The sequence below is a fragment of the Oryx dammah genome, unplaced genomic scaffold (genome assembly GCF_014754425.2).
Source record: "Oryx dammah isolate SB20612 unplaced genomic scaffold, SCBI_Odam_1.1 HiC_scaffold_12, whole genome shotgun sequence".
In the NCBI taxonomy this organism is placed as follows: Eukaryota; Metazoa; Chordata; class Mammalia; order Artiodactyla; family Bovidae; genus Oryx; species Oryx dammah.
Window position 1 is genome coordinate 435,586 of NW_024070196.1, and position 24,934 is coordinate 460,519.

General features: G+C 39.3%; 1 protein-coding gene and 1 long non-coding RNA gene across 2 annotated transcripts in view; one reads left to right on the forward strand and one right to left on the reverse strand.

Moving 5' to 3' along the window:
- KLHL2 (kelch like family member 2) overlaps window positions 1–24,934 on the forward strand; it is a 168,376-nt gene that overhangs the window by 11,895 nt on the left and 131,547 nt on the right. Inside the window, exon 2 of the mRNA XM_040251321.1 lies at window positions 1,846–1,971. Coding sequence (XP_040107255.1) covers window positions 1,846–1,971 — 126 coding nt within the window. The remainder of the gene's footprint in view (window positions 1–1,845; window positions 1,972–24,934) is intronic.
- LOC120871430 lies at window positions 8,336–22,987 on the reverse strand. The gene is made up of 3 exons (XR_005723013.1): window positions 22,978–22,987; window positions 20,769–20,777; window positions 8,336–8,583 (listed from the first exon to the last, which is right to left on the reverse strand). It is a non-coding gene; the product is annotated as an uncharacterized LOC120871430 (long non-coding RNA).

The window sequence follows — 24,934 nt, forward strand, 5'->3', positions numbered from 1 at the left end:
GGAGTAGACACACACACACATATGCGAGGCCTTGGAGTAGACACACAATTGGCGCTCCATGCTCCAGCCCTGCTCCCACATCCTGGAACACGTGAGGTGCGTAGTGGCCTTTTTGCTCTAGTTGTTTCTTCCGTCTTGGCCATTTCCCAACTCCTGGTCCTTGTTCTAATCTCAGTTCTCAATTCAGCTTGCCCTGATCACCCTGTTTAATACTATAAGTTCCATCACGCCCGTATTCCTGACTCTCTTTACCCGACACATTTTCTTTTTTCCATAGTTCTTATTTTCTAGCATGCTGTTTACTGGTCTGTTGTGTATATCATTACCACCCTCCGCCCCCTGCCCCCAACTACAAATTCTATGAAGACAGGTATTTTTGTTTTGTTTATTGAAATGTTCCTAGGGCCTAGTGCCTAGAATAGTGCTTGGTACATAGTGCCAAAAATTAGATGCTGAAGTAATAAAATAATATTTAAAGAATGAATTATCGATAAGAAAGGAAGTGGCATGAAGAGAAATGGTGCAGTACTAATGATGTTTGCCTTTTGTTCTGTGTGTGATGTATATACAAGAATGCATTTTTGGGGGCTTAATTTAGTATCCTAATATTTTTATTTAATAGCTTTATTAAGGTATAATTTGCATACCATAAAATTCAGCCATTATAATTGTCAGTAAGTTTCTAGAACTGTGCAACCATCTCAAAAAGTTCCTTGTGTCTACCCATATGTGGTTAACCCTTCCCACAATGGCATCCTGATTTGATTTGTTAAGTTTTTGGTTTCCATATCTTGAAATAATAATTTACACAGCCATACTAATAGCTTTGTACTCTTAACAAATTCCATATAACTATGGAATTAACTATCCACTGCTTAATGCAGGAAATGGTATCTAACATTAGTGAAAAGAATGGACTTGAGAGTCAAACTGGCCACACTCTTATCCAGCTCTACCATTTACCAAGTTGCGCAAATTATTTTCTGCCTCAGTCTCTTTTTATGTTTTTTGGTGATAGTAATTAGCTTACAGAGTTATGAGGATTAAAGAAACAATTAAAAAAAATATAGTACAGAGGCTGCCTGTAAGTTAATACTCAGTAAAGAATTAAAGTAGGTGTGAAATATATGTTGTAAATAACCTTGCAGTAGAGAACAAAGTTCAGTTCAGATTCTAAGCTTCTGAAGTATGTATAAAATATGAACCAGTTCCTGTCTTGGTTTGTAAATAGGCCTACTGCAGAATGTAAAAAGCAGGTTAATTTCCAACAGGGAAGATCATTTCTCAGCATTTCTTTTGAAGGTATCTGGAGAAGGCAATGGCACCCCACTCCAGTAATCTTGCCTGGAAAATCCCATGGACAGAGGAGACTGGTAGGCTGCAGTCCATGGGGTCACTAAGAGTCAAACACGACTGAGCAACTTCACTTTGACTTTTCACTTTCATGCATTGGAGAAGGAAATGGCAACCCACTCCAGTGTTCTTGCCTAGAGAATCCCAGGAATTGGGGAGCCTGGTGGGCTGCCGTCTATGGGGTCGCACAGAGTCGGACACGACTGAAGTGACTTAGCTTAGCTGAACCATTTTACTGAATTTTCTTTGCTCATCTTTGAGAGAGTTTTGACACCAGGGAGGTAATTATCTACTTTTTTTGTTAAAATCACAGTGACCATCAGAAAGTGTTCTGAATTGTTGTTTACTCCTATGTTGGAATATACTGTGAGACTTCCTCTAAGTAAGTGGGGTAGAGGTGTGTTCATTGTATCTCTTGTAACTTGATAAGTCTGAACTAAACTGTCTTTAATAAAATCTTTTCTGTGTTTTGTTATTTTCTCTTATGTACAGATGCACAAATCAGGGTCATCAGAAGCCTCTCGATTCAAAAGATGATAATACTGAAAAACACTGCCCAGTGACAGTGAATCCTTGGCATATGAAGAAAGCTTTTAAAGTCATGAATGAACTAAGAAGGTACTATTACTTTAACATATTTTTATTTTTCAGTTGTGTATAGGCGTACCCAGGTGGTGTTAGTAGTAAAGAACCTGCCTGCCATTGCAGGAGACTTAAGAGATGTGGGTTCAGTTCCTGGGTCAGGAAGATCCCCTGAATGAGGAAATGGCAACACACTCCAGTATTCTTGTCTGGAGAATCCCATGGACAGATGAGCCTGGCAGTCTGCAGTTCATAGGATTGCACAGAATCAGACGGACTGAAGCGACTTAGCATTTAGCACATGGTGAATATATTCCCTGTCCCTCATTATTGCTTTGTTTGCTACAGAGAACATTTAAAGCTTTTTCTGCAAGTTTTTAAAGGAAGGAAAAGAGCAAGTAATTTATCAGAAGTGTGAATGGTATAAGGCTGCTCTGTCCAGTATGGTAGCCACTAGTCATATTTGGCTAGTCTGTTTGAGATGCTCTGTAAATGGAAAATACATAATAGATTTTCAAGACTTATTACCAAAAAAATGTAAAATATAAGTTTTAAAAATATTACATTTAGAAATGATTTTTATTATTCTATAATATTGGATATTTTGGGTTAAATAGAATTCTACTTAATTCTGTTAAATTAATTTCAGTTGTTTATTTTTAAGTGGGATTACTAGAAAATTCTGACTTGTATTACATTTCTGTTGGACTGGCAAGTCTAGGGTTTCTAACTTATCATTGCAAAGCATATGAAAAGAAAACTTTTATTAAATTTTTTTAAATTGAATGGTTAGTTTATAATATGTTATTAGTTTCAGGTGTACAACATAGAGACTCAACAGTTTATAGTTTATACTCTATTTAAATTCTACAGAGTAATGACTATATTTCCCTGTGCTGTACAATATGTAGGCTAGCCATTTTATACATACTAGTTTGCATTTCTCATCCCCTACCTCAGTCCCTTCTCTCCCCTCCTTTTCCCCACTGGTAACCACCAGTTTGTTCTCTATACCTGAGTTTGTTTTTGTTTTGCTATATTCACTAGTTGTTTTCTTTTGTTCAGTTCAGTCGCTCAGTCGTATCCGACTCTTTGCGACCCCATGAATCGCAGCACACCAGGCCTGCCTGTCCATCACCAACTCCGGAGTTCACTCAGACTCACATCCATCGAGTTGGTGATGCCATCCAGCCATCTCATCCTCTGTCGTCCCCTTCTCCTCCTGCCCCCAGTCCCTCCCAGCATCAGTCTTTTCCAACCATGTAGACTATTTTTCTTTGTCTGACTTACTTCCCTTAGCTTATATAATCCCCTCTAGGTCCATCCATGTTGTTGTCAGTGGCAGAATCTCATTGTTTTGTATGACTGAGTAGTAGGCCATTGTGGGGTCTTCCCTGGTGGCTCAGTAGTAAAGATTCTGCCTGCAATGCCAAAGACATGGTTTGATCCCTGGGTTGGGAAGATCCCTGGAGGAGGAAATGGCAACCCTCTCCAGGATTCTTGCCTGGAAAATCCCATGGACAGAGGAGCCTGGTGGGCTACAAAGAGGGTTGCAAAGAGTTGAACGTGACTGAGCACACACATATATATCGCCACCATCCAGTATCCCATTGTATAGATAAAACACATCTTCTTTATTCATTCAACTGTTACGGACACTTCAGTTGCTTCTGTGTCTTGGTTATTATGAGTAATACTGCTGTGAACATTCAAATGCATGCATTTTCAAATTAGTGTTTTCATTTTCTTCAGATGTGTACGCAGGAGTGGACTTGCTGGTAGTTCTATTTTCAAGTTTTTGAGAAACTTCCATATTGTTTTCTATAGTGACTGTATCAAGTTATATTCCTACCAACAGTGTAGGAATGTTTCCTTTTTTCCACATCTTTGCCAACAATTGTTATTTGTAGACTTTTTGGTGGTAACTGCTTTTACAGGTGTGAAATGATATCTCATTGTGGTTTTGCTTTGCTTTTCTATGAAAATTACAGATGTTTAGCATCTTTTCATGTGTCTTTTGGCCATCTGTATATCATCTTTGGAAAATGTCTATTCAGACTTTCTGCTCATTTTTCAGTCAGGTTTTTGATATTGTATGAGCTATTTATGTATTTATATAAATGATAACAGCTTATCAGATGTATCATTTGTAAATATGTTCTCCCATTCAGCAGGTTGTCTTATCATTATGTCAGTGATTTCTTTTGCTGTGCAGAAGTTTTTAAGTAAAATTAGATCCCATTTGTTTATTTTTGCTTTTGTTTCCTTTGCCTTAGAAAACAGATCCAAAAAATATTTCTACAATTTGTGTCAGGGCCTGTGTTTTTTCCTAGGAGTTTTATGGTTTGAGGTCTGTATTTTTTAGTTTATTTTTGTGTGAAGTGTGAGAAACTGTTCTCATCTCATTCTCTTACATGTTAACTGTTCAGTTTTCCCAGCACCACTTGTGGAAGAGACTGTTTTTTATACTTTGTGTATTCCTCCCTCCTTTGCTGTAGATTGACCACAAATGCACAACTTTATTTCTGGACTCTTTATTCTGTTCCATTGATCTATGTGTCTGATTTTGTGCCAGTACCATGCTGTTTTGATGATGATAGCCTTTTAGTCAGGGAGTGTGACACTTTCCGTTTTGTTCTTTTTTTTTTTTTCCCCTCAAGAGTGCTTTGGCTGTGCAGGGTCTTTTGTGGTTCCATGTAAATTTTAGGATTATATGCTCTAGTTCTATGAAAAATGTCATGAGTATTTTGATAGGGATTGAATTAAACTTATAGATTGCTTTTGATGACGTGAACATTTTAACAATATTAATTCTTCAAAACGTATATACATGGGATATCTTTTATTTCTTTGTATCATCTATTTCTTTTTGTTTTGTCAGGATTTTATAATTTTCAGAGTATGACCTTTTCACCTCCTTAGTTAAGTTTATTCTTAGGCATTTTATATTTTTGGTGTGATTTTATTTAATTAGTTTATTTTTATCTTTAAAAATAAAGATAATTGCTTTACAATCTTGAGGTGGTTGTGGTACATCAACAAGATTTAGTCATAATTTTATATATATATATATATATTTTTTTTTACACACACATATATATGTGTACGCTCCCTCTTGAGCCTCTCTCCAACCTTCAGTCCAGCCTTCTAGATTGTCATAGAGCACCAGCCAGGCTGGGCTGTCTCTTTAATACAGCAGCTTCCCACTAGTTATCTATTTTATGCGTAATACTGTGTATATGTCAGTGCTGCTTTGCCAATTTGCCCTCTCTCCTTCTCCCACTGTGTCCACCAGTCTGTTCTCTACGTCTGTATCTCTGTAAATAGGTTCTTCGTCAGTACTCTTTTTCTAGATTCCATATATATGTGTTAATATATGATATTTTTGTTTTTTTCTTTCTGATGTAATTCACTCTGTATAACAGGCTCTAGGTTCATCCATCTCACTATGGCTGACTTAAATTTGTTTTTTTATGGCTGAATACTGTTCCATTAAATATATGTACCATGTCTTATCTAGGTTGCTTCCATGTCCTGGCTACTGTAGACAGTGCTGCAGAACATTGGGGCACATGTGTCTTTTTGAATTATGATTTTCTCAGGGTATATGCCCAGTAGTGGTATTGATGGGTCATATGGTAGTTTTATTCCTAGTTTTACAGGAATCTTCACATTGCTCTCCATAGTGGCTGTGTCGATTTGCATTCCCACCAACAGTTCAAGAGACTTCCTTTTTCTCCACATCCTCTGCAGCATTTATTGTTTCTAGTTTTTTTGATGATGGTCATTCAGATTGGTGTAAGGTAATGTAACCTCATTGTAGTTTTGATTTGCATTTTTCTAATAATGAGTGATGTTGAGCATCTTTTCAAGTGTTTATTGGCCATATATATGTCTTCTTTACGAGATGGCTGGATGGCATCACTGACTCGATGGACATGAGTCTGAGTGAACTCCGGGAGTTGGTGATGGACAGGGAGGCCTGGCGTGCTGCGATTCATGGGCTCGCAAAGAGTTGGACACGACTGAGCGACTGAACTGAACTGAACTGACTGATGTCTTCTTTGGAGAAATGTCTGTTTAGGTCTTCTGCCCACTTTTTGATTGGGCTTTATTTTTCTGATAATGAGCTATATGAGCTGCTTATATATTTTAGAGATTAATCTTTTGTCAGTTGCTTCATTTATAATTATTCTCTCCCATTCTGAGGGTTGATTTTAATCTTATTTATTGTTTCCTTGGCTGTGCAAAAGGTTTTAAGTTTAATTAGGTCCCATTTGTTTATTTTTGTTTTTATTTCCATTACCCTAGGAGGTGGGTCAAAGAAGATCTTGCTATGATTTATGTCAAAGCATGCACTGCCTGTTTTCCTCTAAGAACTGCATAGTTTTTGACCTTACATTTAAGTCTTTAATCCATTTTGAGTTTATTTTTGTATATGGTATTAGGAAGTGTTCTAATTTTATATGTAGCTGTTCAGTTTTCTCAGTACCACTTATTGAAGAAACTTTAATTCATTGTTGTATTAATGCCATTTTTATTAAAGATTAGGTGCCCATAGGTGTGTAGCTATCTTGTTCCATTAGTATGTATTTCTGTTTTTGTGCCAGTACCATACTGTCTTAATGGCTGTATCTTTGTAGTATAGGCTGAAGTCAGGAAGCTTGATTCCTCCAGCTCCATTTTTCTTTGGCAAGATTGCTCTGGCAATTTGGGATCTTCTGTGTTCCATATAAGTTGTGAAATTTTTTGCTTTAGTTCTGTGAAAAATACCATTGGCATTTTCATAGAGATTGCAGTGAATCTGGATTGCTTTAAGAAGTACAGTCATTTTCATAATATTGATTCTTCCAATCCAACAACATGATATACCTCTCCATCTGTTTGTATTATCTTTGATTTATTTCATCAGTGTCTTACAGTTTTCTGTATACAGATCTTTTGTCTCTTTAGGTAGGTTTATTCCTAGATAGTTTACTCTTTTGTTGCAGTGGTGAATGGAATTGTTTCCTTAATTTCTTTCTCTGATTTTTCATTGTTAGTGTACAGAAATGCAAGGGATTTCTCTGTATTAGTTTTATATCCTGAGACTTTACTGTATTCATTGATTAGCTCTGGTAGTTTTCTGTTTGCAAACCTGGGGTTTTTCTGTGTGTAGTGTCATGTCACATGCAAACATGAGAGTTTTACTTCTTTTCCAATAGAGATTCCCTTTATTTCTTTTTCCTCTCTGATAGCTGTGTCTAGGACTTTTCAAAACTATATTGAATAATACTGGTGAGAGTGGGCACCCTTGTCTTGTTCCTAATCTTAGAGGAAATGCTTTCAGTTTTTCACTATTGAGAATAATGTTTTTGTGGATTTGCTTTATATGGTCTTTATTGTATTGAGGTAGGTTCCTTCTGTGCCAATTTTCTGAAGATTTTTTTTTAATCATAAATGCTTGTTGAATTTTGTCAAAAGCTTTTCTGACGTGTATTGAGATGATCACGTGTTTATCTTTCAGTTTGTTCATGTGGTGTATCACATTGACTGATTTGTGCATATTGACAAATCCTTGGATGCATGGGATAAACTCCACTTGATCATGTTGTATGATCCTTTTAACATATTGTTGGATTCTGTTTGGAGGAATTTTGTTGAGGGTTTTTGCACCTATGTTCATCAGTGATGCTGGCCTATAATATTTTTATGGTATCTTTGTCTGGTTTTGGTCATCACGATGATGGTGGCCTCATAGAATGAGTTTGGGAGTTTTCCTTCCTCTGTTATTTTCTGGAACAGTTTGAGCAGGGTACACGTTAGTTCTTTTCTAAATATTTGTTGGAATTCACCTGTGAAGCTGTCTGGCCCTGGGCTTTTGTTTGTTGGAAGATTTTTGATCATAGATTGAATTTCAATGCTTGTGATTCATCTTTTCATATTTTCTATTTCTTCCTGATTCAGTCTGGAGAAGGAAATGGCAACCCACTCCATTATTCTTGCCTGGAGAATCCCATGGAAAGAGGAACCTGGCAGGCTACTGTCCATGGGGTTGCAAGAGTCGGACATGACTTAGCTACTAAACCACAATGACCACCTGATTCAGTCTTGGAGGAATATACTTTTCTGATAACATGTCCGTTTCTTCCATTTTATTGCTTGTAGTAGTCTCTTATGATATTTTGTATTTCTGTGTTGTCTGTTGTAACTTTTTAATTTTTAATTTTATTGATTTGAGTCTTCTCCCCCCCCTTTTTTTTAATGAGTCTGGATAATAGATTGTCACTTTTGTTTATCTTCTGAAAGAATCACATTTTAGTTTTAGTGACCTTTGGTATTGTCTCTTTCATTTCTTTTTCATTTATTTCTGCTCTGATGTTCATGATTTTCCCCTTCCATTAAAAGGGAGTTTTTTATGTTTCTTGTTCCTGTAGGTGCGAGGCTAGGTTGTCTATTTGACGTTTCTCTTGTTTCTTGAAGTCAGCCTGTATTGCTGTGAATGTCCCTCTCAGCACTGCCTTCACTCGCAGGTTTCAGTTGTTACGGTTTCACGGTCATTTGTTTCCAGGTATTCTTTGATTTCCTCTGATGTCTTCAGTGATCTCTTCGTTATTCAGAAGCGTATTGTTTAGCCTCCATGTGTTTGTGTTTTACAGTTTATTTACTCTAGTTGATATTTAACCTTACAGCATTGTAGTCAGAAAAAATGCTGGATATAATTTCAGTTTTTTTTAATTTAGCCAGACTTGATTTGTGATCCAAGATGTCATCTGTCCTGGAGACTGTTCCATGTGCACTTGAGAATAAAGTGAATTCTATTATTCTCAGATGAAGTTCTTGTAGATGTCAGTTCGGTCTAACTGGTCCAGTGTGTCATTTAATGTTTGTGTTCCCTTATTAATTTCCTGTCTGGATAATCTCCATTGGTGTGAGTGGGGCATTAAAGTCCCCTAGTATTACTGTGTTAATGTCTTACTTCCCCTTTTATAGTCGTTAGCATTTGCCTTAATGTATTGTGGTGCTCCTATTTCTTCTTTGCTTGATTCCTTGATGATTATGTAGTGTCCTTCCTTGTCTCTTGCAATGATCTTTGTTTACTTATCTGATGCAAGTATTGATGCTACATTGTCTTTTGTTTTCCTTTTGCATGGAATCTTTTCAGTGCCTCACTTTCAGTCTGTGTGTGACCCCACCAGCTCTGAAGTGGGTCTCTTGTAGACAGCATATAGTTCTTGTTTCTGTTTCCATTCAGCCAGTCTGTGTCACTTGGTTGGAACATTTAATCTGTTTAAATTTAAGGTAATGATATATATGATCCTTTTACCTTTCACTATTGTTTTGGGTTGGTTTTCGTATTCTTTTTTTTTTTCTTGTGTTTCCTCTCTAGAGAAGTTCCTTTATCATTTGCTTTAAAGCTGGTGTGGTGGTGCTGAATTTTCTTAACTTTTGGTTATCTGTAAAACTTCTGATTTGTTCATCTAATCTTCATGAGATCATCATTGGGTACAGTAATCTTGGTTGTAGATTTTTTCCCTTCATCACTTTAAGTATATCCTACCGCTCCATTTTGGCCTGCAGAGTTTGGTTGAAATATCTGCTGTCTTGTGGGGATCTCTTTTTATGTTATTTATTGCTTTTACTTTTCTGCTTTAATATTTTTCCTTTGTGTTTAGTTTTTGTGAGTTTGATTAATATGTATCTTGGCGTGTTTCTCTTTGGGTTTATCCTGTATGGGACTCTCTGAGCTTCTTGGACTTGGGTGGCTATTTTCCTTTCCCATGTTAGGGAACTTTTAGACTATTATCTCCTCAGATATATTTTTTCATTTTCTTTCTTTGTCTCTTCTTCCGGTATCCCTCTAGTTCATATGTTGGTGCATGTAATGTTGTCCTAGAGGTTTCTGAGACTGTCCTCCTTTCTTTTCATTTGGTTTTCTTTATTCTGCTATGCTTCAGTTATATACACTGTTCTGTCTCCCAGATCACTTACTCATCAATTCACTTATTCATTCTTCTTCCTCACTTATTCTGCTTTTGTGAAGGTTTTCTGGTTGAGTGAACTAGTTCTTGTGTTCTAGTGCTTTAAGCTGGATACTGTCTCTCTGAAGGGCAGTGCTGTTTTCATTGTTGTGTTTTGGGACATCTGTGGGCTTGGTATGTCTGTAGGAAGCCTATCTGCTAATGGGGAGGGTTGTGTTCCTGTTTTGGTAATGATTTGATGTGAGGCATCTGGCTTTGGAGCTTGTAGGCTGTTGGGTGGCCCATGGTGGGCTGTTGAGATGGAAACCTTTGGGAGAGCTCTTGCCAATTAATATTCCACAGGGTTGGGAGTTCTCTGGTGGTCCAACATCCTGGATTTGGGTCTCTCACTTTTGACATCCAGACCCAATGCCTTACTGTAGCACCAAGACTCTGCAAGCTGCACAGCACAGAAGAGAAGAAGAAAGAAAGGGACTTAAAAAAAGAAAAGAAAGAAGAAAAAAAAGAAAACAAAAGGAAGTCAGCAATCATACAAGGAACAGACAAACAAAACCCTGTGAGAAATGGTCAAAGAAATAGCTAAATAAATTCACATACTCATAAACACACACTCACAAGGAGAACAGGGGAGAGAGAGAAAAAAGAATGGAAAAAGGAACCAAAAAGTGAAAGAGAACAGTTAAGTCAATAAATCCATAAGTGAAAACAAATACTTAAAATTAGACTAGCAAAAATACCAAACCAAAAACATGGGTAAAAATGCAATATCATGAGAGTACTGTAAAAATAGAAAAATGATTTTAAAATAGACAATTTAAAGGAATAAGTAAAACCAAAATTAAAGGAATAATGAAAAAGGAGTAACAATGGAACAGTATGAAGAAGAAAAATTATTTATGTATACAGAGAGAGAGGAGTAGTAAGAAAAATGTCCTCCGTTGTCCTCATCACACAGTGAGTTCCCGCCAATCTGCCGACTCAGGAAGTCTCCAGTGTTTCTAGGAAGTTCTCTGGACATGCTGTAGGTGCTGTGGGGTCACCTCAGACTCAGATCTGGTCTTATGGCAGCTTGTAGTTGCTTCCAAAGTCTGCAGTTGGCCCCAAAGTCCACAGGCTCAAACTAATCATGGGGATTTAATCTGCTGTACCTGTGGCTTCAGGAAGGAATTCCTTTCCTCTTAGATCACACAGCCCCTGGTGCTCAGCTTTGATTTTGGACCCGCCTCTGCTTGTAGGCTGCCCTCCTCTGTTTCCTGCACATGTGAGAAGGGCTGAAAGTTGCTACTTACTAGGGTTCAGTTGTTTACTTGGGCTGAGGAGGTGGAGGGGTGCAAGACACACAATTGGGGTTTGTGGGGTGTGCCTGCTGTTGCTGATTCCCGAGGGAATTTGCCAGTCTGAGGCAGGTCATGCGCTCCCTCAGGGCAATTGGCCCTGTGTCGTGGGACCCTTGGCAGAGCATATCTGCATAGGCTCCCAGGAATGTGTGGATAATGACCTGTGCCTGCTCATAGCTTGGTGGGTTGGGACTGCAGTAGTGTCTTTTCCATTGGCCCTGGTACTCTTGGTGGTGGCCAAGTGGCCTGCATTCCTCCTCTGGGATTACAAATTGAAGTCATGGCTAGTCCTGCCTCTGGTGCTCGTTCCCTTCTTTGGTGGCAGCTAGTCAACCTTTCTACCTCTGGGGTTGCAGTTCATAGCCATGGCTTCACCCATTTATGACACTTGCCAAGACCAAGTCCTCCTGTCTTTGTGCTGGCAGAGCTATTGTGTCCCTGTGACAGTGATCCCTTGCTTCTCCAGCAGGTTCAGGCTTTTCCCTGGATTCTCAGCTTTGCTGTACTACCCTCTTCAGAGTATCTTCACAGCATCAGCTCCAGTCCTCTTCCTGGAACCTGACCCCTGAAGCCTAACCCTCAGTACCCAGCCTCCTCTCACCAGTGGCCATGTAGACATATGTTTCAGGCTGGAAAGTGCTGGTCAGCACTGATGTCTGTGCTGAATTCTGTTTTGCCTTTTAAGCACCTGCTGTTGCACTCCCCTCTGAGGCTCTGAAGTTCTCCTAGTTTGTACTTGAGAGGGGGTTTCCATGTGTGTGGAAACCTTTCCTTCTTTATGCTCCCTCCCCAAGGCCCAGGTCCTCGTCCCAAATTCCTTTGTCTCTTTTTCTTTTATCTTTTGCTGCTGCTGCTGCTAAGTCGCTTCAGTCGTGTCCAACTCTGTGCGACCCCATAGACGGCAGCCCACCGGGCTCCCCCATCCCTGGGACTCTCCAGGCAAGAATACTGAAGTGGGTTGCCATTTCCTTCTCCAGGGCATGAAAGTGAAAAGTGAAAGTGAAGTTGCTCAGTTGTGTCCGACTCTTAGCGACCCCATGGACTGCAGCCCACCAGGCTCCTCCGTCCATTGGATTTTCCAGGCAAGAGTACTGGGGTGGAGGGCCATTGCCTTCCCCGCTTTTATTTTTTACTCTGCCTCATTCTGTGAAGATGAGCTGTGAAGTGTGTGTTCTTCTGCTAGAGTTCAGAATGTGTTTTGAAGGAGTTGTTCATATGCAGATGTATTTTTGATGTGTTTGCCTGGAGGAAGGTGGTCTCATCTTACTCTTCTGCCATCTTGAAAGTACCCCCCTCAACTGCATTTGGACTGGAGGTACGCACTGTCTGGTGTTCAGGTGCTGCCCCGCCCCCCAACCCCCCCCCCCTCCCCCCCCCACATGCATATGTTAACATCTTAATGCCCAGACTTCAGAATGTGTTTGTTTAGAAACAGGGCTGTTGCTGAGATCCTGGGGTAGGAAGGACCATTCATTCAGTATAACTGGTGTCCTTATTAAATGGAGACTGGTGTGATTTTAAGTGAGTTTATTTTCTTACTTTCTCTGTCTAATAATGAGTTAAATGGGTTTATTTTCTTACTTTCTCTGTCTAATAGTTCATTATTACTGTATAGAAAAGCAATAGAGATATCTTCTTTCCTGCAACTTGACTGAATTCATTTATTAGTTCTAATGTTTTATTGGTATTGAGATGTTAGGGTTTTCTATGTATAGTATCATGTCACCTGCAAGTAGTAACAGTTTTACCTCTTTACTTCCAATTTAGAGTCCTTTTATTTCTCTTTCTTTTCTAATTGCTGTGACTAGGATTTATAATACCATGTTAAATAGAAGTAGCAAGAGTGAACATTCTTGTCACTAATTTTAGAGAAGCTTTCAGCTTTAATCATTGGCTAAAGATTTATCATAAATGGCCTTAATTATGTTGAGATATGTTTTTTTTACCCACTTTGCTGAGTTTTTCTTATATTGAATAGATGTTGAATTTTGTCAAATTCATTTTTTTTTTGCATCTATTGAGGTAATCATGTGAATTTTATCCTTCTTTTTGTTAATGTGGTATATCACATTGACTTACGGATATTAAACCATCCTTGCATCCCTGGAATAAATTCCACTTAATCATGGTGTGTGATCCTATTTTTATTGTTGAATTTGATTTGCTAATACTTTATGAGGATATTTTGCATCTATATTCATCAGAGATATTAGCTTATAATTTTCTCTTTTTGTAGTGTCTTTTTCTGGTTTTGTTATCAGGGTAATGGTGTCCTCATAGATTCAATTTGGGAGTGTTCCATTCTTTTCAGTTTTTTGGAGTAATTTGAGAAGGATAGGTGTTAGCTCTTTCTTCTTGATATATTTGGTACAATTCTTCTGTGAAGCCATCATGTCTTGGATTTTTTTTTTGCTAAAAGTCTTTTTTTTTTTTTTTACAGATTCAGTTTCACTATTGAAATTGTCTGATTTTTCTTAATTCAGTCTTTGAAGGTTGTATGTTTCTAGAAATTTGTCCATTCTACTAGGTTATCTAATTTGTTAGTATATAAGTACTTTTAGTATTCTCTTAAGATTTTTTGGTATGTCTGTGTTATGGATTGTTATTTCTCCTCTTTAATTTTTTATTTGGATACTCTCTTGGTAGTGAGCCTGGTTGGAAGTTTATCAATTTTATTTTTCTTTAACCAAAAAAAAAAAAAACCCTATGGCTTTTGGTTTCATTGGTTTGTGTGTGTGTGTGTGTGTGTGTTTGTCTCTGTTTTACTCAATATTTTCTCTGATCTTTACTATTTCTTTCCTTATGACTTCGGGCTTTGTAATTCTTTTTCTAATTCCTTTATGTGTAGATTAGGTTGTTTTCTTGAGTAAGGCCTGTATCACTATAAACTTCCCTCTTAAAACTGCTTTTACTGCCTTCTGTAGATTTTGGGCCTGGCGTGCTGCGGTTCATGGGGTCGCAAAGAGTCGGACACGACTGAGCAGCTGAACTCAACTGATAGATTTTGGGAAGTTGTGTTGTGTTGGTTTCTGCCAAACATCAACATGAATCAGCCATAGATTTACCCATATCCCCTCCCGCTTGAATATACCTCCCACCTCCTTCCCCATGCATTTGATTTCTTGTGTCTCACTATTCTGGTCAGAAAAATTGCTTGGCTGGGTTTGTATCTTGTCAGAGTTTTAAGACTTGTTTCGTGGCCTAGCATGTGATCTATCCTAGAGAACATTCTAAATGCACTAAGAAGAATGTGCATTTTTGGTGTTTTGGATGGGATGTCTTTCAGATACCGATTATGTCCAATGTGGTAGTTAAGACTGCTGTTCCCTTATTGATTTTTTGGTCTGGATGATCTGTCCACTGGTGTCAATCGGGTGTTACTGTATTATTGTCATATCTCCCTTTGTGTCTGTTAATATTTGCTTTATATATTTAAGTGCTCCTGTGTTAGGTGCATATATGTTAATGAGTATTACATCCTTTTCTTATAATGATCTCTTTATTATTATATAATGCCATCCTTTGTCTTTTATTATAGACTTTGTTCTAAAGTCTGTTTTGTCTGATATCCGTCTTTCTACCCCTGCTTACTTGTTTCCATTGCATGAAATATGGGAAAGTTTTTAGACAGAGAAAAATATAACTCTCTCTTTAATGATGGCGGTGGTAGTGTTAGTGATTTTAGGCAGTAGTGATCTGCCCATTGCTAAAGTATTTTCAAATACTTGAGTCGCTACAATGAAAAGAGTGACTTTAAGTGCTGAATGAAAAATGAGTAGCTTTTTTAATTAGAAGACTGAAGTATGAATGAACCATCTTGGTATTATTTTCCTAGCATTTTATGAAAGGTATATACTTTCCCATCATTTCCTTTATGAAAGCACCTATATTTGAAAGCTTGGGCTAAGAAGGGAGTGACTTAAACTTTCCTTTAATCTCTGTGCTGTGTTTTGAAAGGCACTCCTTTCTTTTGTTCCATCATTTGTTTGCTTCTTCTTTAATTAAGTTCATGATTCAATGAATATTGATCTGCTGGGTGTTGGAGATAACAATGATGAGCCAAAACAGACATGGCTGCTGCCTTCATGGGGCTTATGATTGATTATAAGCAGCAGACATTAATGAAACAATCATACAGATAATTTACTGCAAATTTTAATGGCGATAACTGCTACAGTGAGGGCTGTGAAGATAGATAACAGTGGTCAGGGAAATATTCCCTGAGAGGATAAGAATAATTGTGCTGTGATCAGAAGGAAAAGAGAAATAAGGAAATGAAGTTAGGCATGCTAAGTCATTTCAGTCATGTCCGACTCTGCGACCCCATAGATGGCAGCCCAACAGGCTCCCCCCGTCCCTGGGACTCTCCAGGCAAGAACACTGGAGTGGGTTGCCATTTCCTTCTCCAATGCATGAAAGTAAAAAGTGAAAGTGAAGTCACTTAGTCGTGTCCGACTCTTCTCGACCCCATGGACTGCAGCCTACCAGGCTCCTCCATCCATGGGATTTTCCAGGCAAGAGTACTGGAGTGGGGTGCCATCGCCTTCTCAGGAAGTTAGGCATAGGGAATGGCAATATCTAAGTCTTGTGGTGGGAGAGAGCGAGCCTCCTGTGGGGGCTAATGGGTAGCTGGAGTCAAATAGGTGGGGTATCATGGCAAGAGAGGAGGCTAAGTGGATTCGTGAAGGCCAGCATTCTTAGAGCTTTCTGCATTTTGGTCTTTATCAGGAGTTGCCATGGGAAGAACCATTGTTGAGTTTTAAGCAGGGATGTGGCATGATCAGATTTATATTTTGAACAAAACACACTGGCTGCTAGGTGGAGAGTGGATTGGAGAAAGATAAGGGAAAGTTATTGTATATTTTATTTGTTTCCTAGTGCTGCTCAGACATCAGTTTCAATCAGTAAGTTTTCATTTAGTTTTAGGGTGAAAACAAAGTTGGAATAATCCAGCAGGTCTGGCCCTGCTGTTTCAGTCAGTCTGGTTGGAAAAATAGTTATTGGGATGTAAAATGTGGTAGTTATTGGGATGTAAAATGTGGTAGTTATTAAGTGACATTGAAATAAAAGTAAGAAAAATAGTGTGGTTATGTTGAGACATTTTTTTCTTTGAAAAGTCTATAAAGGTTGACTTTTAATAGGCCTATTCCTCGTACCTTTCCCCCAGCTCCTATGGAATTGGTAGCCTGGTTTTTCACTTATGTGTGTGTAGGCCCCTGTTGACGAAGGTCTGACTCACTTAACTACAGGGAAGGCCACACCTAGCTCACCTTCCCCTGAGGAAGATGACCCAAGTTTTGGGACAGTCTTTGGCCTTGCCAGTTGTTTCACCTCTTTGAGCCATAACTATATGAGGGGAGTGGATGGAATGTAGTCTCAGTTTCATTGCTTCCCTGACATTTTCTTAGCCTGTGAGGTTTTTCTCCTGTTCCCCTGCAGGTTCTATGGTGCCGTTGTCTTGTTCAAGGATTATTTAGCTTTATCCTTCATTCAGTTGTTTGTCCCATTTTGGCAGTGAACTGTGTGGCTGTGGACAGTATGCTTGTGTTCTTTGTGTTGTACCATTTCAGTAGCTAGCATATAAGTAGGGTAATAGTTGGTACTGGTTTTCAGAAAGAAAGATAAGCTTTGAATAGCTGAATCTTGACTGCCAGGTCCACAACAAGGATTGTTTAAATGAAATCACAGACCACTAGTGTTCTAAAAAATGAACTCTCTTTGGGGCTCATTAGAAATTTTTTTTTTTTTTGGATGTCTTTCCCTTTTCTTTTATGCCTTATTGCCAATTTTATATAATTCTTTAAAAACTCAAGAGGTCTATTGCTTCTACAGCTGAAAATCTTTAGTTATTTCCTATTCTTGCGTCAACTTCCCGCTGCCAGAAATGGGTAGCTGAGAGTAGTTTCCTGAAAGTGAAGTGTTACCTTTTCTTTAAACTAGTTTTTCATTTCTTTTACTTCAGAGGCCCAGATATAGCTTTATGTCCTATCTCAATATGAGCTTGAATAACTCAAAATTATTTTGTTTAAAAACCCTGTGGTCACTTCTAAACAGTGTATTCAATAAGTACTTATAGATATCTAGTTCTCCTTTGAAGTCAACTAGCATGCCTGGAAGGCTTTGTGGGAGCCAGAAGAGCCAGTGTCTGACATTGCCCATGCCCTTTGTGCAGGAGATATAGAGAAGAGAACGAGGTGGTGGAAGATTGTGTGCAAAAGGTGGGTTCTGTGAGGGTTCTTACAAGAGAAATTCACAGAAGTGATTTTGGCTGGGCCTGATAGGGGTGCAGTAGGATTCATAACAAGTACTGGAGAGGAAAGGCAGTTCCTGGTCTAGATAATTGCACGAACTAGGGACGGGCCAAATGTATCTTGTTTGGTAAAATGCATCAAAAAGAGTTCATGCTGGGGAGTCTATAGAAAAGGTCAAAATTATGGCAGGCTTAAATGATGATTTATTGGGACTTAATTCCAAGGGCAGTGGGAATCAGTGAAGGTTTCTGAGAAAGGGTGTAGCATTATAAAGCTAGTGATGTCAGAGGAACAGCCTTTCAGTGTAGTGAAAGATGAGTCTGGTACAGTAACACATCTCTGGTGGGGAAGTCAGCCCTGTACATTTCCTAGACGTGGCTTGGGAAAGGGAGGAGTTTTTCAAAGCACTAACACACTAATATTTTCAAAAGCAAAGCAGTAAACCTTTACAGAGTGCTTAACATATGCAGCAGAGTGTATTGGTCCTACAGAGTAGACAGAAAAACAGGCTGTATCCCCAGTATACCTTTACTTGAGGACATTACACTGTGAGCTTTTTGAGGTAACCAGAAGCGAACTCTCGGATTTAATGTTTTGCATTTAAAATAAAGAAAGCAAAAATGACTGTCTTCTGCTGCTGCTGCTGCTGCTAAGTCGCTTCTGTCATGTCCGACTCTGTGCAACCCCATAGATGGCAGCCCACCAGGCTCCCACGTCTCTGGGATTCTCCAGGCAAGAACCCTGGAGTGGGTTGCCATTTCCTTCTCCAATGCATGAAAGTGAAAAGTGAAAATGAAGCCGCTCAGTCACGTCTGACTCTTAGCGACCCCATGGACTGCAGCCTACCAGGCTCCTCCGTCCATGGGATTTTCCAGGCAAGAGTACTGGAATGGGCTGCCATTATCTTCTCCTGACTATCTTCTAGGATATGGGATTAGACTGGACCTGCATTTTAAAAGTTTCAAAGAGTATTAGTGGGAGCCAACCTATTACTGAGAAGGAAGCTAATATCCTTGGGCCTCTGTGGTGGCTCAGTGGTAAAGAATCTGCCTGCTAAGCAGGAGATGTGTGTTTGATCCTTGAATCAAGAAGATCCATTGGAGGAGAAAATGGTAATATACTACAGTATTCTTGCCTGGGAAATCTCATGGACAGAAGAGCCAGGCGAGCTATAGTCCTTGGGGTCTCAAAAGAGTTGGACATGACTTGGCGACTAAATAACAGCAACAAATATTGATCCTTAAGTTACATTTAGGAGTTGAAACTTTTTAGTAAATCACTGAAGCAGTTTGAATGTTTACCTGTATATCACACAGAAGTTGTAAATATTTAATTGTTCAGTTATAATAGCAGTTTTACATTCTAGAAGATAGGATAAACATAAGAGTCTGAGGTCTCTCTTAAGGGATTGGTTATTGTAGTTTTCCCTTAGGACTTTAGACATCCTGGACACAGATCACTACTAAGATTGTATCTGTTTTGCATCTATGAAAACACTGAGTTGTGGCTCTTCTTTGGTTATTTTTACTTTGTTTCTTAGGTCGCAAGTGAATTAAACAGTAAACTGAAATGAGGCTGGCTTTCTTTTGCTTCATAGCTTTATATTGCGTATTACTGTTTTTTAAAAGGTTTTAGGAAATTGCACAGTGTGAATTTTTTTTATTCCTAACTTATATGTGTGTGTATGTATATATATGTTTCTATAGTAAAACATTATCAGCTTCTTTTGTTTTCTTGTTGTAGTAAAGTAGAATATAAAACATTCCTTGAAGGATAGAGTAGTTGGGAAGAGCCCTAACTCAAGCAAACTCATTTATTTAAGAAAATTTAACAGACATTTTGAAGCTAACAGTCTCAAGTTAGCTTATAATCTTCTACAATGTATCTTAAGCACATGTGACAGATTTCCTATTAGGTGGTATTTATTGACCATGGATAGAATCATTAATCAATTCAAAGATGTGAAGAATGGATGGTAGTGAGTGAATTTGCTTTTGTTTTTGTCTTCTTTTTTGTGGCATTGCTGATTGCACACCAGCATGCTTCAGGGTTTGCCTTCAGATTCCCCTCCTAAGTCAGAAAACTGGAAGATCTTACCTTGATTGTTTCTCATTTGAATTATAGCTAAGAATATCACCCCTTAGTGAAAGAGGAGAGTGACAAAGTTGGCTTAAAGCTCAACATTCAGAAAACGAAGATCATGGCATCTGGTCCCATCACTTCATGGGAAATAGATGGGGAAACAGTGGAAACAGTGTCAGACTTTATTTTTTTGGGCTCCAAAATCACTGCAGATGGTGACTGCGGCCATGAAATTAAAAGACACTTACTCTTTGGAAGTAAAGTTATGACCAACCTAGATAGCATATTAAAAAACAGAGACTTTACTTTGCCAACAGAGGTCCATCTAGTCAAGGCTTTGGTTTTTCCAATAGTCATGTATGGATGTGAGAGTTGGACTATGAAGAAAGCTGAGCACCGAAGAATTGATGCTTTTGAAGTGTGGTGTTGGAGAAGACTCTTGAGAGTCCCTTGGACTGCAAGGAGATCCAACCAGTCCATTCTGAAGGAGATCAGCCCTGGGATTTCTTTGGAAGGAATGATGCTAAAGCTGAAACTCCAGTACTTTGGCCACCTCATGCAAAGAGTTGACTCATTGGAAAAGGCTCTGATGCTGGGAGGGATTGGGGACAGGAGGAGAAGGGGATGACAGAGGATGAGAAGGCTAGATGGCATCACTGACTTGATGGACGTGAGTTTGAGTGAACTCTGGAAGTTGGTGATGGACAGGGAGGCCTGGTGTGCTGTGATTCATGGGGTCGTAAAGAGTTGGACAGGACTGAGCGACTGAACTGAACTGATCACCCCTTGATCACAGCTTTGTTGTGGTGAAGGGGCTTAGGTAACTCATTGAAGCTATGAGTCATGCTGTGCAGGGCTGCTACTGCTACTGCTGCTAAGTCGCTTCAGTCGTGTCCGACCCTGTGTGACCTCATAGACAGCAGCCCACCAGGCTCCCCTGTCCCTGGGATTCTCCAGGCAAGAACACTGGAGTGGGTTGCCATTTCCTTCTCCAATGCATGAAAGTGAAAAGTGAAAGTAAAGTTGCTCAGTCATGTCCGGCTTGTAGCGACCCCACAGACTGCAGCCCACCAGGCTCCTCCATCCATGGGATTTTTCAGGCAAGAGTACTGGAGTGGGGTGCCAGGCTCCCTAAGATAAATGGGTCACAGTGAAGAGTTCTGACAAATCATGGTCCACTGGAGGAGGTAATAGGAAAACACTCTTGTATTCTTACCAGGAGAACCCCATGAACGATATGAAAAGACAAAAAGATATGACAGTGGAAGATGAGTCTCCCCAGGTCAGAAGGTATGTGGTATGAGGAGGAAGGAAATGCCATGAAATGATGGGCCTGGATACGATGATCTTAGTTTTTTGAATGCTGAGCTTCAAGCCAGCTTTTTCACTCTCCTTTTTGTCCTTCATTAAGAGGTTCTTTAGTTTCACTTCACTTTCTACTTTTAGAGTGGTATCATCTGCCTATCTGAGATTGTAGATATTTCTCCTGGCAAACTTGATTCCAGCTTATGCTTCTTCCAGTCTGGGATTTCATGTAATGCATTCTGCATATAAGTTAAATAAGCAGGGTGACAATATACAGTCTTCTCATACTCCTTTCCCAATTTTAAATCAGTCAATGGTTCCATGTCCGGTTCCAACTGTTATTTTTTGTCCTACTACAGGTTTCTCGGGAGACAGGTAAGTTGGTCTGGTACTCCCATCTCTTTAAGAATGTCACACAGTTTGTTGTGATCCACACAGTCAAAAGCTTTGGCATAGTCAATAAAGCAGAAGCAGATGTTTTTCTGGAATTTCCTTGATTTCTCCATGATTCAACAATTGTTGGCAGTTTAATCTCTAGTTCCTCTGCCTTTTCTAAACCCAGCTTGTTCATCTGGAATTTCTCATTTCAAGTACTGTTGAAGCTTAGCTTGAAAGATTTTGAGCATAACCTTGCTAGCATATGAAATGAGCACAGTTATACAGTAGTTGGAATATTCTTTGCCATTGTCCTTCTTTGTGATTGAAATGAAAACTGAACTTTTCCAGTCCCGAGGCCACTGCTGAGCTTTCCAAACCTGCTGCTATACTGAGTACAGCACTTTAGCAGTATCAACTCTTGGGATTTTAAATAGCTCAGTTGGAATTCTAGTTTTATAGTAGCTTTATAGTAATTCTAGTTTTACACTAGCTTTATAGTAATGCTATAGTAATGCTTCCTAAGGCCCACTTGACTTCATACTCCAGGATGTCCAGCTCTAGGTGAGTGACCACACCATAGTGGTTACCCATATCATTAAGACATTTTTTGTATAGTTCTTCTGTGTATTCATCACTGCTTCTTTTCTGCTTGATAGTTCCCTTACTGTTTTTATCCTTTATTGTGCCCATTCTTATATGAATGTTCCCTTGATATTTCCAATTTTCTTTAAGAGATCTCTCATCTTCCGCACTCTGTTGTTTTCCTCTGTTTCTTTGCATTGTTCGCTAAGAAGGTCTTTTTATTTTTCCTTGCTTTTCTCTAGAACTCTGCATTCAGTTAGGAATATCCTTCCCCTTCTCCTTGACTTTCATTTTTTTTCTCAGCTATGTGTAAAGACTTCTCAGACAACCACTCTGCCTTCTTGCATTTCTTTTTCTTTGGGATGGTTTTGGACACTGCCTCCTGTACAATATTATGAACCTCTGTCCACAGTTCTTCAGGCAATCTGTCTACCAGATCTAATCCCTTGAATCTATTCATTAACTCTACTGTATAATCATAAGGGATTTGATTTAGGTCATATTTGAATACCCAAGTGGTTTTCCCAACTTTCTTCAACTTAAATCTGAATTTTGCAATAAGGAGCTCACAATCTGAGCCACAGTCAGCCCCAGGTCTTCTTTTTGCAGACTGTATAGAGGTTCTCCATCTTGAGCTGCAAAGAGTAGAGTCAGTCTGATTTCAGTATTAACCATCTGGTGATGTCCATGTGTAGTCATCTCTTGACTTGGAAGAAGGTATTTGCTATGACCAGCATGTTCTCTTAACAAAACTGTGTTAGCTTTTGCTTTGCTTCATTTTGTACTCTGAGGTCAAACTTGCCTGTTCTGGTTATCTCTTGACTTCCTACTTTTTATACCAATCCCCTAAGATGAAAAGCACATATTTTTTGGTGTGAGTTCTAGAAGGCATTGTAGATCTTCATAGAACCAGTCAACTTCAGCTTCTTTGGCATCAGTGGTTGGGACACAGACTTGTATTACTATGATGCTGAATGATTGCCTTGGAAATGAACCAAGGTAATTCTGTCATTTTTGAGAGTGCACTCAAGTACTGCATTTCATACTCTCCTGTTGACTCCAAGGGCTACTCCATTTCTTGCTCCCAGTAGGAGATACAATGGTCATCTGAATTAAATTTGCCTTTTCCCATCCATTGCAGTTCACTGATTTCTAAGATGTCAATGTTCAGTCTTGCCATTTCCTGTTCGACCATGTCCAATTTATGGACCTTGATTCATGGACCTAACATTCCAGGTTCTTATATAATATTATTCTTTATAGCATCACCTTTCCTTTCACCACCAGGCCCATCCACAGCTGAGCATTATTTCTGCTTTGGCCCAGCTGCTTCATCTTTTCTGGAGCTATTACTAATTGCTCTTCACTCCTCACTTTCCAATGAGGTGTACTCATTGGAAAAGACCCTGATGCTGGGGAATGTTGAAGGCAAAAGGAAAGGGGCAGCAGATAATGAGAAGGTTAGATAGCATCACTGACTCAGTGAGCATGAATTTGAGCAAACTCCCAGAGATGATGGACGATAGAGGAGTCTGGAGTGCTACAGTCTATGGGGTTGCAAAGAGTTGGGTACAGCTTAGTGACTGCATAGCAGCAACAGTAACAGCAAGAATATCTAGCTCATATTTTATTTCGTCAGATTTTTAAAATAATTTTTAATGAAGATGTTTTCCTTGTACATATTTTCCTTTTTCTGCACGTAGTTTTTTCATCACACATGTTCAGAACTCACTTCTTCCATTACTGTTTCCTCTCTGTAAAATCCTTATGTTTCCACTTTGCTTCATCCCTGTTATCTTTTTCCTGTTGCTCATATCTTCTTTCACTTTATTTCCAATTATTGGTGTTCTTTTTTTTCCTCTCTTAACTGTGACCAAGTATTCTTAGAAGTCCTTAAATCTGGATTCTTTACCTTCCCTTCTCTACAAATACTCAGTAATATGCTTCTTGCCACATCTTCTTGTGACTCTGTTTTATCTCTTTTCCCTGTCATTCTGCTCTCATGTTTCTCTGTGAAACTCTCTATTCTGGGATCCTTTTCTTGTTTAAGGCACTTTCTAAATCACTGACCGTAGTTGGCCATCACCCTTTCTTATTTTGCTTTGAAATCTCAGCAGGTACAATCTCTGCTGTTTTTCAGGACTCTGAATGTGGTGGTGAACCAGAAGCTAGGTTTTCCCTGTGCATCATTGCTACAGAAATTCCCATTCTAACCATCGTTGTTTTAAGGAGAAAAAGTTGATGGTGGCACCACTTGTTATGGAGTTGTGTTGCTCTTTATTGACATTTTCGCTAGGTTGCATCTCGCTTGTCTGTTGAACCACATTATCAGTTATAGGAGGTTTGGTTAAATATGACTAATTTAATTAAAACAGCTTGTTTTTCTATCTCACCTCCCCTCCTGCTGAGCAGCCAGCATTTGATGAAACAGCTGACCAGCTCTGAGTCTAGCTCATCCTGTGCACCTGAGGAAGAAAGGTGGACAGATGCTAGGTAATCTCTCCACCATCCCCACCTCCAGTAGAAAGTAAATTCTTGTTTCCTGAAACTACCAATTATTTTAGATACCTCAGAGCCTAATGGCACATTCTAACTTTTAAGAAGATACACATTCAGTTCAGTTCAGTTCAGTCACTAAGTTGTGTCCGACTCTTTGCGACCCCATGAATCGCAGCACGTCAGGCCTCCCTGTCCATCACCAACTCCCGGAGTTCACTCAGACTCAGGTCCATCGAGTCCGTGATGCCATCCAGCCATCTCATTCTCTGTCGTGCCCTTCTCCTCCTGCCCCCAACCCCTCCCAGCATCAGAGTCTTTTCCAATGAGTCAACTCTTCGCATGAGGTGGCCAAAGTACTGGAGTTTCAGCTTTATCATCATTCCTTCCAAAGAAATCCCAGGGCTGATCTCCTTCAGAATGGACTGGTTGGATCTCCTTGCGGTCCAAGGGACTCTCAAGAGTCTTCTCCAACACCACAGTTCAAAAGCATCAATTTTTGGTGCTCAGCCTTCTTCACAGTCCAACTCTCACATGCATACATGACTACTGGAAAAACCATAGCCTTGACTAGACGGACCTTAGTCGGCAAAGTAATGTCTCTGCT